General features: G+C 42.8%; 1 protein-coding gene across 7 annotated transcripts in view; it reads left to right on the forward strand.

Moving 5' to 3' along the window:
• TRPS1 (transcriptional repressor GATA binding 1) overlaps window positions 1-5,199 on the forward strand; it is a 263,798-nt gene extending 258,599 nt beyond the window's left edge. For all 7 annotated transcript variants that reach the window (XM_077351624.1, XM_077351628.1, XM_077351625.1 and 4 more), the window contains one exon: window positions 2,120-5,199. In XM_077351624.1, coding sequence (XP_077207739.1) covers window positions 2,120-3,184 — 1,065 coding nt within the window. In that variant the 3' untranslated portion in view covers window positions 3,185-5,199. The remainder of the gene's footprint in view (window positions 1-2,119) is intronic.
• Window positions 5,200-12,689: the final 7,490 nt, after the last annotated feature.

Here is a 12,689-nt window from a genome sequence, read left to right on the forward strand (position 1 = left end):
GAAAACAGAATGCAGAGTTTCAGCCATGTTCCACCATTGTTTCCATAGGAGGTCTGATAGGAGTTTAGTCCAATCTTAAAAGGCTGTTAGTTATTTGTGTTTTTAGGTAGACTTCTGTAAAGAATAGCTTGTACATAATTTCCATAAAGATGATCGGTATTTTTGGCTTTTTATCTTCTTTTTTAATCATTTGTTTTCAAAATGATTTTTTTTAAAATAAACCATAGGACTAGAAACTTGGCATTTTCTTGTTTTCTTTAGAAATATTCATTCATCAGCATATTCAACCCAATTGTTACTGTGACATCACAAGAAGAATAAGAAATACAGAAATATCCATAGGACACACAACGCATGAGTCTTAACCCCCATTACTGAATATTATTTATAGTTTATACTGCATTGCTTTCTGCTTAATTTTATACAGCCATAATAGACAAGCCTTCTTGTTAAAACGTTTTACCCCACTTTTCTATTCAGCCAGAGCCCTCAAGTTAGCAAACAGCAGAAAATATTAAAAACCAACTTCAGAAATAATACACACATGCATTCAATAATTTAAAAAATGAGTAGGAAAGAAAGTCAGTAACGAAACATCAAATGGAACGAAAAGGCAGAAGATAATGGTAGAAGGAAACAGATGAATCTCCCTGGGAAAGGAATTCCACTGTACTGGCGCCAGAATCAAAAGGACCCTTTCTCCAGTTGCTACCCCATCTAGTAGGGCCACCCAAGGTGTCTATAATGGTCAGTTAGGTTCCTGTAGGAGTAAGTTCTCATTGAGATATGTTGGCTCTGAGCAAAATAGGGCTTTATAGATCAATACTGGCACCTTGAATTGAGTCCAGAAGTGAATTAGAAGAAGAGTTGGTTTTTATGCCTCGTTTTTCACTGCTCGAAGGAATCTCAAAGTGGTTTACAATTGCTTCCCTTCCTGTGCCCACAACAGACACCTTGTGTGGTAGGCGAAGCTGAGAGAGCTTGACAAGACTGCTCGGTCAGATCAGCACTATCAAGGCTCTGACAAGCCCACCCAGCTGACTGCATATGGAGGAGCGGGGAAACAAACCCGGCTCGCCAGATTAGAAGCCGCCACTTTTAACCACTACACCTCGTGGGCACTGTAGGTGGTACAAGACTGCATTAATATGTTCCTTATGACTCACTTCCTCATTAGATGCTATGAATGTAATTTTCCATGCCTGCAAGACATATAAAGGTGCTGCAGGTGGGCCCTACTCTTGGCAGCGTTGTGCAAACACATGTCACTCATAGCCAGCAGACCAGCTCTTGACCTGGATGTCAGCATCACATGACTAAGTAAGACAAAATGCAATAACGGCTTAGGTAACATTGGTAGGTTTAGAATGGAATTGGCCTGCGTCAAGTTATGGTATGAAAAATGGAGCCTTCCACATTCAGCAAACCAGGTGTTGAGACAGCCAACATGAGCCGTAAGGGAGGGCGGTATAAAAATCTAATAAACAGACAAACGAACAAACATGAGATGGGTTGTGTTTGCCATGGGTGGAGTATCAATTTCCTAAGGGCACATGGCTAGCAACCAATGGAAAGAAAGAACTAGACACAATGCTGGAATCAGCAAGAAAGGTCTAAAGTCCATATGACCAAGCACATTGTTTTACGCAGTGCATAGCAATGCGCTTTAGTCATTAAACATCTCATTGCCCCACACAAAATAGGTTGTGGGCTAACTGGCAATCAGCACTGCAATCATCAAAGCCATTTGTGCTAATTTAGTCCCCAGAGAATTTGGGCTTGTGGTTCTTTGGTTCCTTGGTCACCGCTGAAATGACACGGAATTTTGTGTGCTCAAGCTATTCTTGAAGACTTTTGGTAATTTTCAAGGTTAGTAGGATAAGGGTGTTCAGTCTACTGCTTTGATAACAATTAATGCAATCTAAAGAGAGATTGCTTAGTGTATCTCTGTGTTTTAATTACCTGAAATCAAGAAGTTCGCTTCCATTGCTAGACTTGACTCGAGGAGGCCATTCTGTATCTCCGTCCACTGAAACAACTGCAAACTGAGGGCGAAGGGGGGCACAGGCAGTTCTGCAAAGCATTCATTGATGATGATGTTGTTGTGTTTTCTATGCAGACTCCCAGGCCTTTAAACATCATTAAGCAGAACAACGGTGAGCAGATCATTAGGAGACGGACGAGAAAGCGCCTTAACCCAGAGGCCCTTCAGGCTGAACAGCTAAACAAACAGCAGAGGGGGAGCAGCGAGGAACAAGTCAATGGCAGTCCGTTAGACAGGAGGTCAGAGGATCACTTGACAGAAGGTCACCAGAGAGAAATCCAGCTTCCCAGCCTGAGTAAATACGAAGCTCCGGGTTCATTGACTAAAAGCCATTCTTCTCCGCAGTCAATATTGGTCAGCCAAACTGCTCTGGATATTCACAAAAGGATGCAACCTTTGCACATTCAGATAAAAAGCCCTCAGGAATGTACTGGAGACCCAGGCAATAGTTCCTCCGTATCCGAAGGAAAAGGAAGCTCAGAGAGAGGCAGTCCAATCGAGAAATACATGAGACCTGCAAAGCACCCGAACTATTCGCCACCCGGAAGCCCTATTGAAAAGTACCAGTACCCACTCTTTGGGCTTCCCCTCGTACACAATGACTTTCAAAGCGAAGCTGACTGGCTGAGATTCTGGAGTAAATATAAGCTGTCCGTTCCTGGGAACCCACACTACTTGAGTCATGTGCCTGGCCTACCAAATCCTTGCCAAAACTATGTGCCTTACCCCACCTTTAATCTGCCTCCTCATTTTTCAGCGGTCGGATCCGACAATGACATTCCTCTCGATTTGGCGATAAAACATTCCAGACCCGGGCCCACCGCCAACGGGGCCCCCAAGGAGAAACCGAAGGCGCCCCCAAACGTGAAAAATGAAGGTCCCTTGAATGTAGTGAAAACGGAGAAAGTCGACCGGAGTACTCAAGACGAACTGTCCACCAAGTGCGTGCACTGTGGCATTGTCTTTCTGGATGACGTGATGTACGCCTTGCATATGAGTTGCCACGGGGACAGTGGACCTTTCCAGTGCAGTATATGCCAATACTTTTGCACGGACAAGTATGACTTCACAACTCACATCCAGAGGGGCCTCCATAGGAACAATGCACAAGCTGAAACGAATGGCAAACCTAAAGAGTAAAGCAAAGCAAAACAAAACAAACCTTAGCACTTAGCACAATTAAACGGAAATAGGTTTCCTTGATGGGGATTCAATAGCTTGTAATGTCTTTTTAAGCACTTCATATAGCAAGCATGCCTTATCCAGTATACAATCCTCCATGCTCTTCTCTCTCCCCTCCCCCCCCCCTTTTTCCTTTCTTTAAATTGAGAACAAAAAAAGTTAAGTTACTAAAAAGCAAAACGGATGGCAGCTGGAAGGGGGATGGGGGGCAGGGATAATCACTGGGGACCTGTCCCGCCAAAACTATACAGAAGACACTATTTCAGGGCAAGTATCTTTTGACAAACTTAACCAGACAACTAACGCTTTTGTTCTTGTGCAAGAAACGCAGCTGGCTAGAATGCAAAGATGTGTAATGCTGACGCAGGTGTACAGTAACATATGCATACTGTATAGCAAAATGGACTTGTTAAATAAACTGATGTCCAGAAGTCTAGTAGTATTTTTTTTTTCCATTTGGGTTCACGTTTGGCCTTATTAGAACGTGCCATGGCATTGTCTTTTCCACCATCTGGAGGCAGAATTTTTCTCCGGATGTGCCTCTCGCTAAGCTCCTATTTGATCGCTTGACCTTGCGGTCAACCTCTGTTCTCCTTCTGTCTTTGCAAGTCTAGGGCAACGATAGATTGGACAATTTAAAACACTGCTGAACCAGGAACGACAATGAGAGCATTTAAGACTATAAAGGCCACTCTGTACTGTTCCTTCCCTCCCTTCCCATTGTGGAGGGGGGAAATTAAAACAAAACAAAAAAAACTCAGGAAAGACAGAAGTGAAAGGAGATAGGTCTCAAAAAAAAAAGATATTGTATATGTACAGAGAAGACCGTCACCTTTCCAGTCTGCCTCATAAGCTTAGAAGGATGTGGGAGGGCCCCTTAAATGGAGATTGTGCTAGAATTCAGTGCAACAAAAATCCGGGGGTTGCAATCCACATCTCAGGGGATTCTGGGTAACATGCTTTGGCCAAAATATAAAGTTGACGGAGTCTTGTTCCGTCCAATGTCTCGAAGAGGGAAGCGACTTTACAAACTTGATTTGCATAGTATTATTCATTAATTTTTTTTTTGTATTAGCTGCTCTTTCTCAATTTTGCTTCCGAATGGGAGTGCATGACCAATCTCCCCAAAGACCTTTGGTTATTTATATGCATTGGTCAATCCCTCCGCTAGGCTTCACGCCAGCTTTGGCTAGGTAGCATAGCCATTTCTTGTTTTGTTTTTAATACTTTAGAAAGAAAAAAAAAAAGCTTTTGTAAAACTCTTTCATGAAGGGAACGCTCCTCGGCATAACTGCTCAGGGAAATAGGGCTTAAAAAAACCTAAATATTCAGTCATTGGTTCAAGGTGCTGTTAGCCACGCCTCCAATAGATGCTACAAGGATCAACAATGAAATGGACTTCGGGTTTTCTTTTTGTTGTTTCTCTCGGCCCAGCCAGTAGTGGTTGTTTTTTTGTTTTTGTTTTTTGGGATTTATTTTTTACGAAGGTTGATGTACAAGAGATATTACAAGCTACTGGATGCACTGTCAGATTAACTTATTTCATTTAAGAAGTTGGGAGAACAAATAGGAAAAAAAAAAAAGAACTTATTTTTCTAGTAAATATTAATGTATTACATTTCAAATAATGGTGCCTGACATATTGAATAATTATTTTCTACAGTGTACGTATGCAACAAAGATAATTCCATCATGCGTAAGATGCAGCGCTGGCTCAGCCTCGCTCTGTTTACATTTGCCAATGTAGCAAACAAGGTAATGAAGCAACTTTCTATTGCAGTAGGTATCTCTCTCTCTCTCTCTCTCTCTTTGTGCGTGTGTATGTGCGTGTGTGTGTGCGCGTGCGTGCGTGCATTAAAAATTGTAAACGTTAACATGAAATGAATGGACTTTGTTGATATTAATGGTATGGGGGGGAAAAGAAGCAGAAGAAGGAAATGAAAATATTTTTATGTCTACTTAGGAGGGAGAAAAAGGGTAGCACTGTTCATTCCAAGTACTTTTTTTTTTTGTATTCTTGAGCTCTTAACTCACATTGTTATGCTTAAAATGATAAACATATATCCTCTTTTTATTGCTTTGTCTATGTTTCAGAGGAAACATTTCAGAGATTATGTTGAGAGGTGCCATCTGACTCCCTGGCACTGTTTTTTTTTTTTAATCGCATCCTTGTAGTAGCATTGCACTCCCATTCTTTGTCCATATTACACAGCCGCTTCATGTGTTATTGTTGTGTTGCGTGGCTGGGGGGGGGGAGGCTTGTTTCTTTATATTGAATCGCAGGGCCTTCGACTCTCGAGGTTGGAGAGGACAACCGGTTCCCGAACGTTGCAGCTAATGACGTTGGAAATGTCGGCCCTGTATGCCATTCTCCCCTTTCGCTCTCTTTTTATGTTCTTAAACGTTCTGGGGGGTGGGGGGAGCACCAGATCTGGATCTCCCAGTTCAGAAGATGTATCTTAAAAGCCCTGTTCTGATCTCACTTACATGCTGCCTCCCTTAAATAGTCATATAACAAAAGCTAAAACAGTACTAAAGAGGTCATGGCGTTTAATATAGATCATTCTCCGATCTAGGAAACGTTGTGATTAAAATATATGTGGCTCGGGAGGAGGGTGATAGAACCTAGCTTAGGGTCGTACCTGTATCAGGGTCAGAGAGAGTGTAGCTGGCTTGAATAGCAGGGTGTCCCCCCCCCTCTACCCTTTGGGTAAAGAATATGGGTACAAATGTTCCCATGGACAATGGACCCAATTGGCCACCTGCGTTCTTCTGCCTGGTGAACTGTATCATGCTTTTGCTGTCTGAAAAGTGTCGTAGAATCCAGAGGCAGAGTAATCCATGCAGTGATGACCAAGGCAAGTCATGTCACCTTGCCCAAATCCCTGTAGCAAGTGACCGGCTTGACCTATGGTCATTTGGAGTCATCCTGAACTTACATTTAACCAACCTGTGGGGGATTTCAAGCTGTGTGGGTAGTGCTCCCATAACTAGCTATCAAAGATCTCACCAACCAGGGCAGTGTTAACAGCATTTGTCGATCTCACAGGCTACTGGAGAATCAGTGCCATCGGAGAGCCTGCAGTGAGACTATCATTGGATGTCGAGCCATGATCTACTAGCCATTACTTCGACTACAAGCACCTCCAAGCTGAAAGCAGCCCTCCAGGAACTGAGTTTGAGCCCAGTGGCACCTGTAAGACCAATAAAGTTTAATTCTGGATAGAAGCTTTCATGTTCATGCATACTTCTTCAGGTGTCTGAAGGAGTGTGTATACACACGGAAGCTTATAACGAGAATTAAACTTGGTTGGTCTTAAAGGTGCCATTGGATGCAAATGTTGTTCTGTTGCTTTAGAGACCTACTCTCCTGAATCTAGCTCCAGGAATTCAGGAAGCTTCCCATTTCCCCCGTTTCTGCCTGGGAAAATGGTTAGGGGGAGGAGTTGCTTCTTGAGCTCCACTTTTGAGTCCCAGATCCTGCACAGGAGGCTGCATTTGGCTTAGAAATTGCACAGGTCTAGCATTGTCAACACCAAGTCTCACTGCACACTCAGGGTTGCATTGAACAACTGTTCAGTTGCATTCTCAGGTAAGAAAGGCTGCCATTTCGCATTTCCTCCTTTGCGAGATCTTCTGCTTCAGCACCATTTTGCATTTACGGTTGTCCTGCAAGAGCCAGGGGTAGGGGAGAGAGATTGTGTCAGGAGCAGTACCTGAAATGGATGATCCATTGTCTTGTGAAGTGGTGTTCCATTTAAACACATGCATCAGCTCTACATCTCCCAAATCTTTAGAAGATGTATCTTAATAACCCTGTTCTGATCTGGAACTCCAACGATATCTTTGGGGTCTTTGTTCTCGCTCTCAACTCCCAGTGCTAAAAATTAAACCGAGCAATCATTGTGAGGCAATTTGACCTGCTCATCTGAACCGATCCTCTGCGGTTTGTGCAAAGTTCCCCCTGCAGCAATAGAAGGTCTCGCCCCTGCCAAGCTCTGCAGCTCTGCACGGCAATCCTATGCCAACTCACACATGTGGGGAAAGCTGTTCAAGGGAAGCAACATTTGGATGACCAGTCACCATCTAAGGTCTTAAGGTCACCTCCCCAGGTATTTAGGCCATTTGCAAGACTCACAGCAGGAAACTCTTAAAGAAACAATCCTCCTAGCCTTTTATTTTAAAATCTGGAGGATCTTGGGGCGGGGACCCTGCTGCTGTGGGTCAGTATGTGGCTATCCACACTCACAGTAAACCTATGGAAACAACATTCAGTATCAATATGTTAAATCCCTATGTTAAATATGTTAAATAAGGAAACCAGGCACACTGGCTCTTTATTGCAATCTCAGCATGGTGGCACAAAAGTCAGAACTGAACCAATAAACCCCTCAAAAGACCCAGCTGATATATAATCACAAACAATAGATCTTCCTGCCAGTGCATGCAATTATACTGATTGGATCCTGGTGTTGGGATCCTGGCTGCTCATTGGTCCATGCCATGCTCGCTTCAATCCTACTTCAGACCTCAAGCTCGGACCTATGTAGGCTCGTTAACATGAGCAACATGAACATAACAACATGAACATAACAAAGAGATAGGAAGAGTTTAGACTGATATATGTACAAAGAAGTTTGAAAAGTTCTTCCTCAACAATAATACCCCTTGGTTCCCACTAAGGGGCTTTTTGGGGGGAAAGGGTAGAAATATCTAGTCTTGAATATTTAAAAAACACCATTCAGTAACATTGTACAATATTTGTATGATGTCATCTACTCCAGTGTCATTTATAAGGATCTAGGTGACTGAAAACTCCAGCATTCTCATCCTCCAAGGGGTGCCCAGGGGGAGGGGGTTGAACACTCCCCTTTGCTTAAAAAAAAAATCCCTGCACACAAAGAAGCTAACATTTCACCAAGGAAGATTATAGCCTAACCTTTTTGTTATAGTAATTTTCTACTTATGTAATATTTAGAAGAAGAGTTGTTTTTTATACTCTGCTTTTCATTGCCTGAAGGAGTCTCAAAGCAGCTTCCAGTCACCTTCCCTTTCCTCTCCCCACAACAGACACCCTGTGAGGTGGGTGAGGCTGAGAGAGCCCTGATATTACTGAAGAAGAAGAAGAGTTGGTTCTTATATGCTGCTCTTCTCTACCCGAAGGAGTCTCAAAGCAGCTTCCAGTCACCTTCCCTTCCTGTCCCCACAACAGACACCCTGTGAGGTGGGTGAGGCTGAGAGAGTCCTGATATTACTGATCAATAAGAACAGTTTTATCAGGGCTGTGACAAGCCCCAGGTCACCCAGCTGGCTGCATGTGGAGGAGCGAGGAATCAGACCTGGCTTGCCAGATTAGAAGCCACTGCTCTTAACCATAACACCATGCTGGCTTTAATGGTTCATGTCTATATTTTTCAAATAAGTAATTCTCCCACTTACATTATGAACACAACCAAAGCTCAGAATGATGTGCCTTTTTTCCACTCTAATATATTCAAGGATCCAATGGGCCACATAGAAGATTTCCAGAGAGGGAAAATAGATCACTTCAAGTTGGATAAATAGCATGGTGGCAGGCTTACCCCTTGTCCCCTCCATATCTGTTCTGATCTAAATTGGGCACCCATACACTTGTTAGTTACATTTCAGGAAATGCACAGGTCTAGGCAGACAATCTGTCTGTCCAATTATGAGCATTTATAGTGTTATAAATTGAGATTAGTGTTTTCTTTTAAGCTCTGGTTCTACTTCGCAGGGGTGGCCTGCACAGTTCCACAGAAGGATGTTCTCCCTAAGGAGCTACATAGCCTGTACATGTTGCAATTTTCCCTACTGTGATAAGACATGAGTGGATCCTCCTTTAGGCTTCATTTGGACTTCCAAAACTGTATGTTTTCATCAGGTATGTCTTTGGAGTCCTTGTTCTCTTCTAACAAACCACTGACCTTCAGGCTCAATAAGTTGGTCATCTCTGTTGTCTCCAGCCGGTGTAAAAGATGTGCTTGTGTCTGAGCGAGACAGACCAGCATGTGCTTTTTAGAAAGACAAATATTTCTTTTTACTAGTTCCCGCAGTACACACACACACACACATGTGGTCCTCCCAAGAACCCATGAAGAGGCACTAGATAATTTTGCATTTGTTGAAATACAGGAACTATCATCTTGTGCCTGAAAAATATAATGCAGGAGTTGGCTATGAGTATAAAAGGGCTAAACGAACAGATAAAACCCAGCACAGAATTAGGTGTTCTTATCTTTTCTGGTATCAGGCCAGAATATTTGTTTTCCAATAAAATCTCCAGCTACGGCCTCTCGTGTTCAAAATCCCAGAGGGGGATCCAAGTATTTTTTTCCCCACAGAAACCCATTTGTTTCCCAAAATCAAATACTTTAAATAATATGGTCATGGATGAAAAATTATGATCTACTACGGTTCTGCATGGAGGAAAAGGGGAGGAGTCAGAATAATAAAAAGTTGAGAAGGAGAGACTTTTTGTAGTTAAGTTTTGCAGTTGGAAAGATCCACCTCCTCTTGCAGAGGATATGCAGGAATTATCAGCTTTTGCTTTAATTTCTGTTAAGTAGAATACCATGTCGGGAATGGCTTTCCGTTTCAGTCTTTTGTATTACACATCATTTTCAAAAGGACCTTCTCCTTTGGCCATCTTGACGTGATGCGGCCTACTTGATGACTATTCAAAAGGCAAAGATGAATTTATTTCATTCATGCGGCACAGTTTTGCCCAGTTTGGAATGGATTTGATCCTAGCCAATAGGAGCAGTACCCATGTCAGCTTGCCTTCTTCATGCAAATGGCGGCCACAGCCCACAGCTTCCCATTTCCTTCTCATTCCATGCAGACAATGTTTCCCTTCTGTAGAAGGTAGTGAGAGGACATTCTGATGCTTGGGTGGCTGGAGATCTCTCAGCATTATAACTCATCTCCAAGCTACAGAGATCAGTTCCCCTGGAGAAAATGGCTGCAAGGCATGTAATTCTGCTGAAATAGCTCCCCTCCACAGACCACAACCTCTTCAGGTTCCACACACACACTTACACACTCACACACATTGCCAGGAATGTTTCAACCCAGAGTTGGCAGCCTTGAGTGATGCAGAGAGCTTTGTGTGTGCAGTTGGCGCTGTTGGATCATGGCCAATAGGTAAAGCGACATTCTCTATGTTCTTTTAGTGGGCTGATCAAAAGAATCTCAAAGGGACAGTTGTGACGCCTGATATTTCAGAGATCACATAGGGTCGAAGAGCTCAAAACTGGCAGCAGCTGGGGCGAAGAAACATACTTATGGGGTTAAATAAGCCTACAGAGGGTTAGAAATGGCTCTGTCCGATGCACATTTCCTTGCAATAAATGTAAATATGTCTTAGAGCAAGTTCTCTGCGAAGCAATTAACTCTTTTCGTAAGACTGGCACATAGGGCTGGCCCGAGTTGTGGTGTCTGAAGTAGAAAATCTAAATGGCATCCCTTCCTGACCAACTGAATGCAGCGATGCACAATCTGCATGGATATTTCCTGCTCAAGCCTCACTGAAATGAACGGGCCTTGTGCAAGAATGCTTCCCCCCCACCCCAGGGGGAACTTGTTCAGCGAGACTTCCCAGTAGATTGTGCCTCGAGTTAGATCACCTTCTTGTCCTTGGGAAACGACAAAGGAACCTAGAACTGATTGCGATAGATGGCAGCCTCAACTTATGTCATGGTGGGACTTCCATATTTTTTTTTGGGGGGGGGGGGAGGCTCTCCACTTTCCTTGGAGAAAGAGTGAAAGATGGCATCTCAGAACATGTGACGGTCATTTACCTTGTAACAGCAATAGTCACCAATGGAAATCTCATCCAGCCATGGAGTGCTATCATGTTGCTCAAGATTCATGTATGGCTCTGAAATGACTCTACAATGCTCTTGGCTGTTTGGTCCTTTACAATACATGGGTCTTTTGTTTTATTTTGTTTCTCTGTTTGTGCTCCCCTCCCCCCCCTCCTTGACCCACTTTTCATAGTGCATGTTCATTTCTACTCACAAACATGTTCCTGGTGTATTTCTTATGCAAACAATTCTTCAGGCAGCAAAAGGTGTCTGTTACATCTAAACTTGAATAATAAAGTTTTACCACCAGTTATAAAGGAAAAAAACAACAACAATGTTTTGAGTCTTCTTTTCCATGGCGGAGATGATGCACTGGTATCAGACGGGAAAAGTAAGGAGGGAGAGGAAAAGTAACCTTTAACTGGGGTTGGATAAAAAAATATGAGAGCTTGAGGAAGATGGTAGTCTCTAAATGTCCGTCTATCAATCCAGAGGAATTTTTTCTATTCTGATTAATAATACTGGGGAGATACGTGTTTATCTGCTGGCTTTTATATGCTCATTGGTTTTCTAGCAAGCACAGTCTAATTGGGTAAGCACATTTTGTATTCAATTTTAAGACTCGGTGGTGCATTCTAGGGACTCAATCATGATGTCCTAGAAAAATAAATGTCCCTCCCTCATTCCTTTTGAACATTCAGCCCAATGAATAGAATTCAGCAGCTTGCTCTTTTTGTGGCATAATTGGTGGTCCTGTTCGAAAAGTTTCAGGTGTGTCAGTATACAGTAGAAGAGCAAGTGACAAGTCCAACTCTACTTTCTGTTACTTGAGTTTAGGGTAGCCTAGTCTTGTAACATCTTGGAAGCTGAGCAGGATCTGCCCTGGAGAGTATTTGGATGGGGGACCTCCAAGGAAGTCTGGTATACCAGGGGTAGTCATCCTGTGGTCCTCCAGATGTTCATGGACAACAATTCCCATAAGCCCCTGCCAGCAAATGCTGGCAGGGGCTCATGGGAATTGTAGTCCATGGACATCTGGAGGACCACAGGTTGACTACCCCTGTGGTATAGTGTCTCAGAGGCAGGCAATGGCAAAGCACCTCTGAACAATTCTTGTCTTGAAAAACCACAAGTTGTCTATGACCTGACAGCTCTTTCCACCACCACCACCTTAAAGGCCCACAAAATTTCCAGGCTCTAAGCTTTCAAGATTGAAAATTCCTTATTTGACGGAGATCTGAGTCTCAAAGGCTTGTACACTAGATGCCTGGTTGGTTTATAAGGTGTGACTGGATTAAAATCCTGTTGTATTTTTCGAATTTTTCTAAGTACCAACATAACGAGCACAAATATTATTCGAAGAACAGAAATGGTTTTGTAGATATCGTACAAGAGTATAAGGACAGCCTAATAATTAAACCACACAGAGAGAAACAGACCTATCCACTGGCAATATGATAAATATATTCGTAAAAGAAAGAAAAATGTCCTATTTTCTGTAGTTTTCCTTGTTTCCTTTATTCTTTAGGACTTCTGTCAAAACGGAATCCAGGTAATCTCCGTTTTCAGTTCTTTCATCAGTGACAAGTCCTTATATATATTAATCGTATAATACTGGCCACAAGCTCACATAGGTA

The sequence above is a fragment of the Paroedura picta genome, chromosome 9 (assembly GCF_049243985.1).
Source record: "Paroedura picta isolate Pp20150507F chromosome 9, Ppicta_v3.0, whole genome shotgun sequence".
Taxonomy (NCBI): domain Eukaryota; kingdom Metazoa; phylum Chordata; class Lepidosauria; order Squamata; family Gekkonidae; genus Paroedura; species Paroedura picta.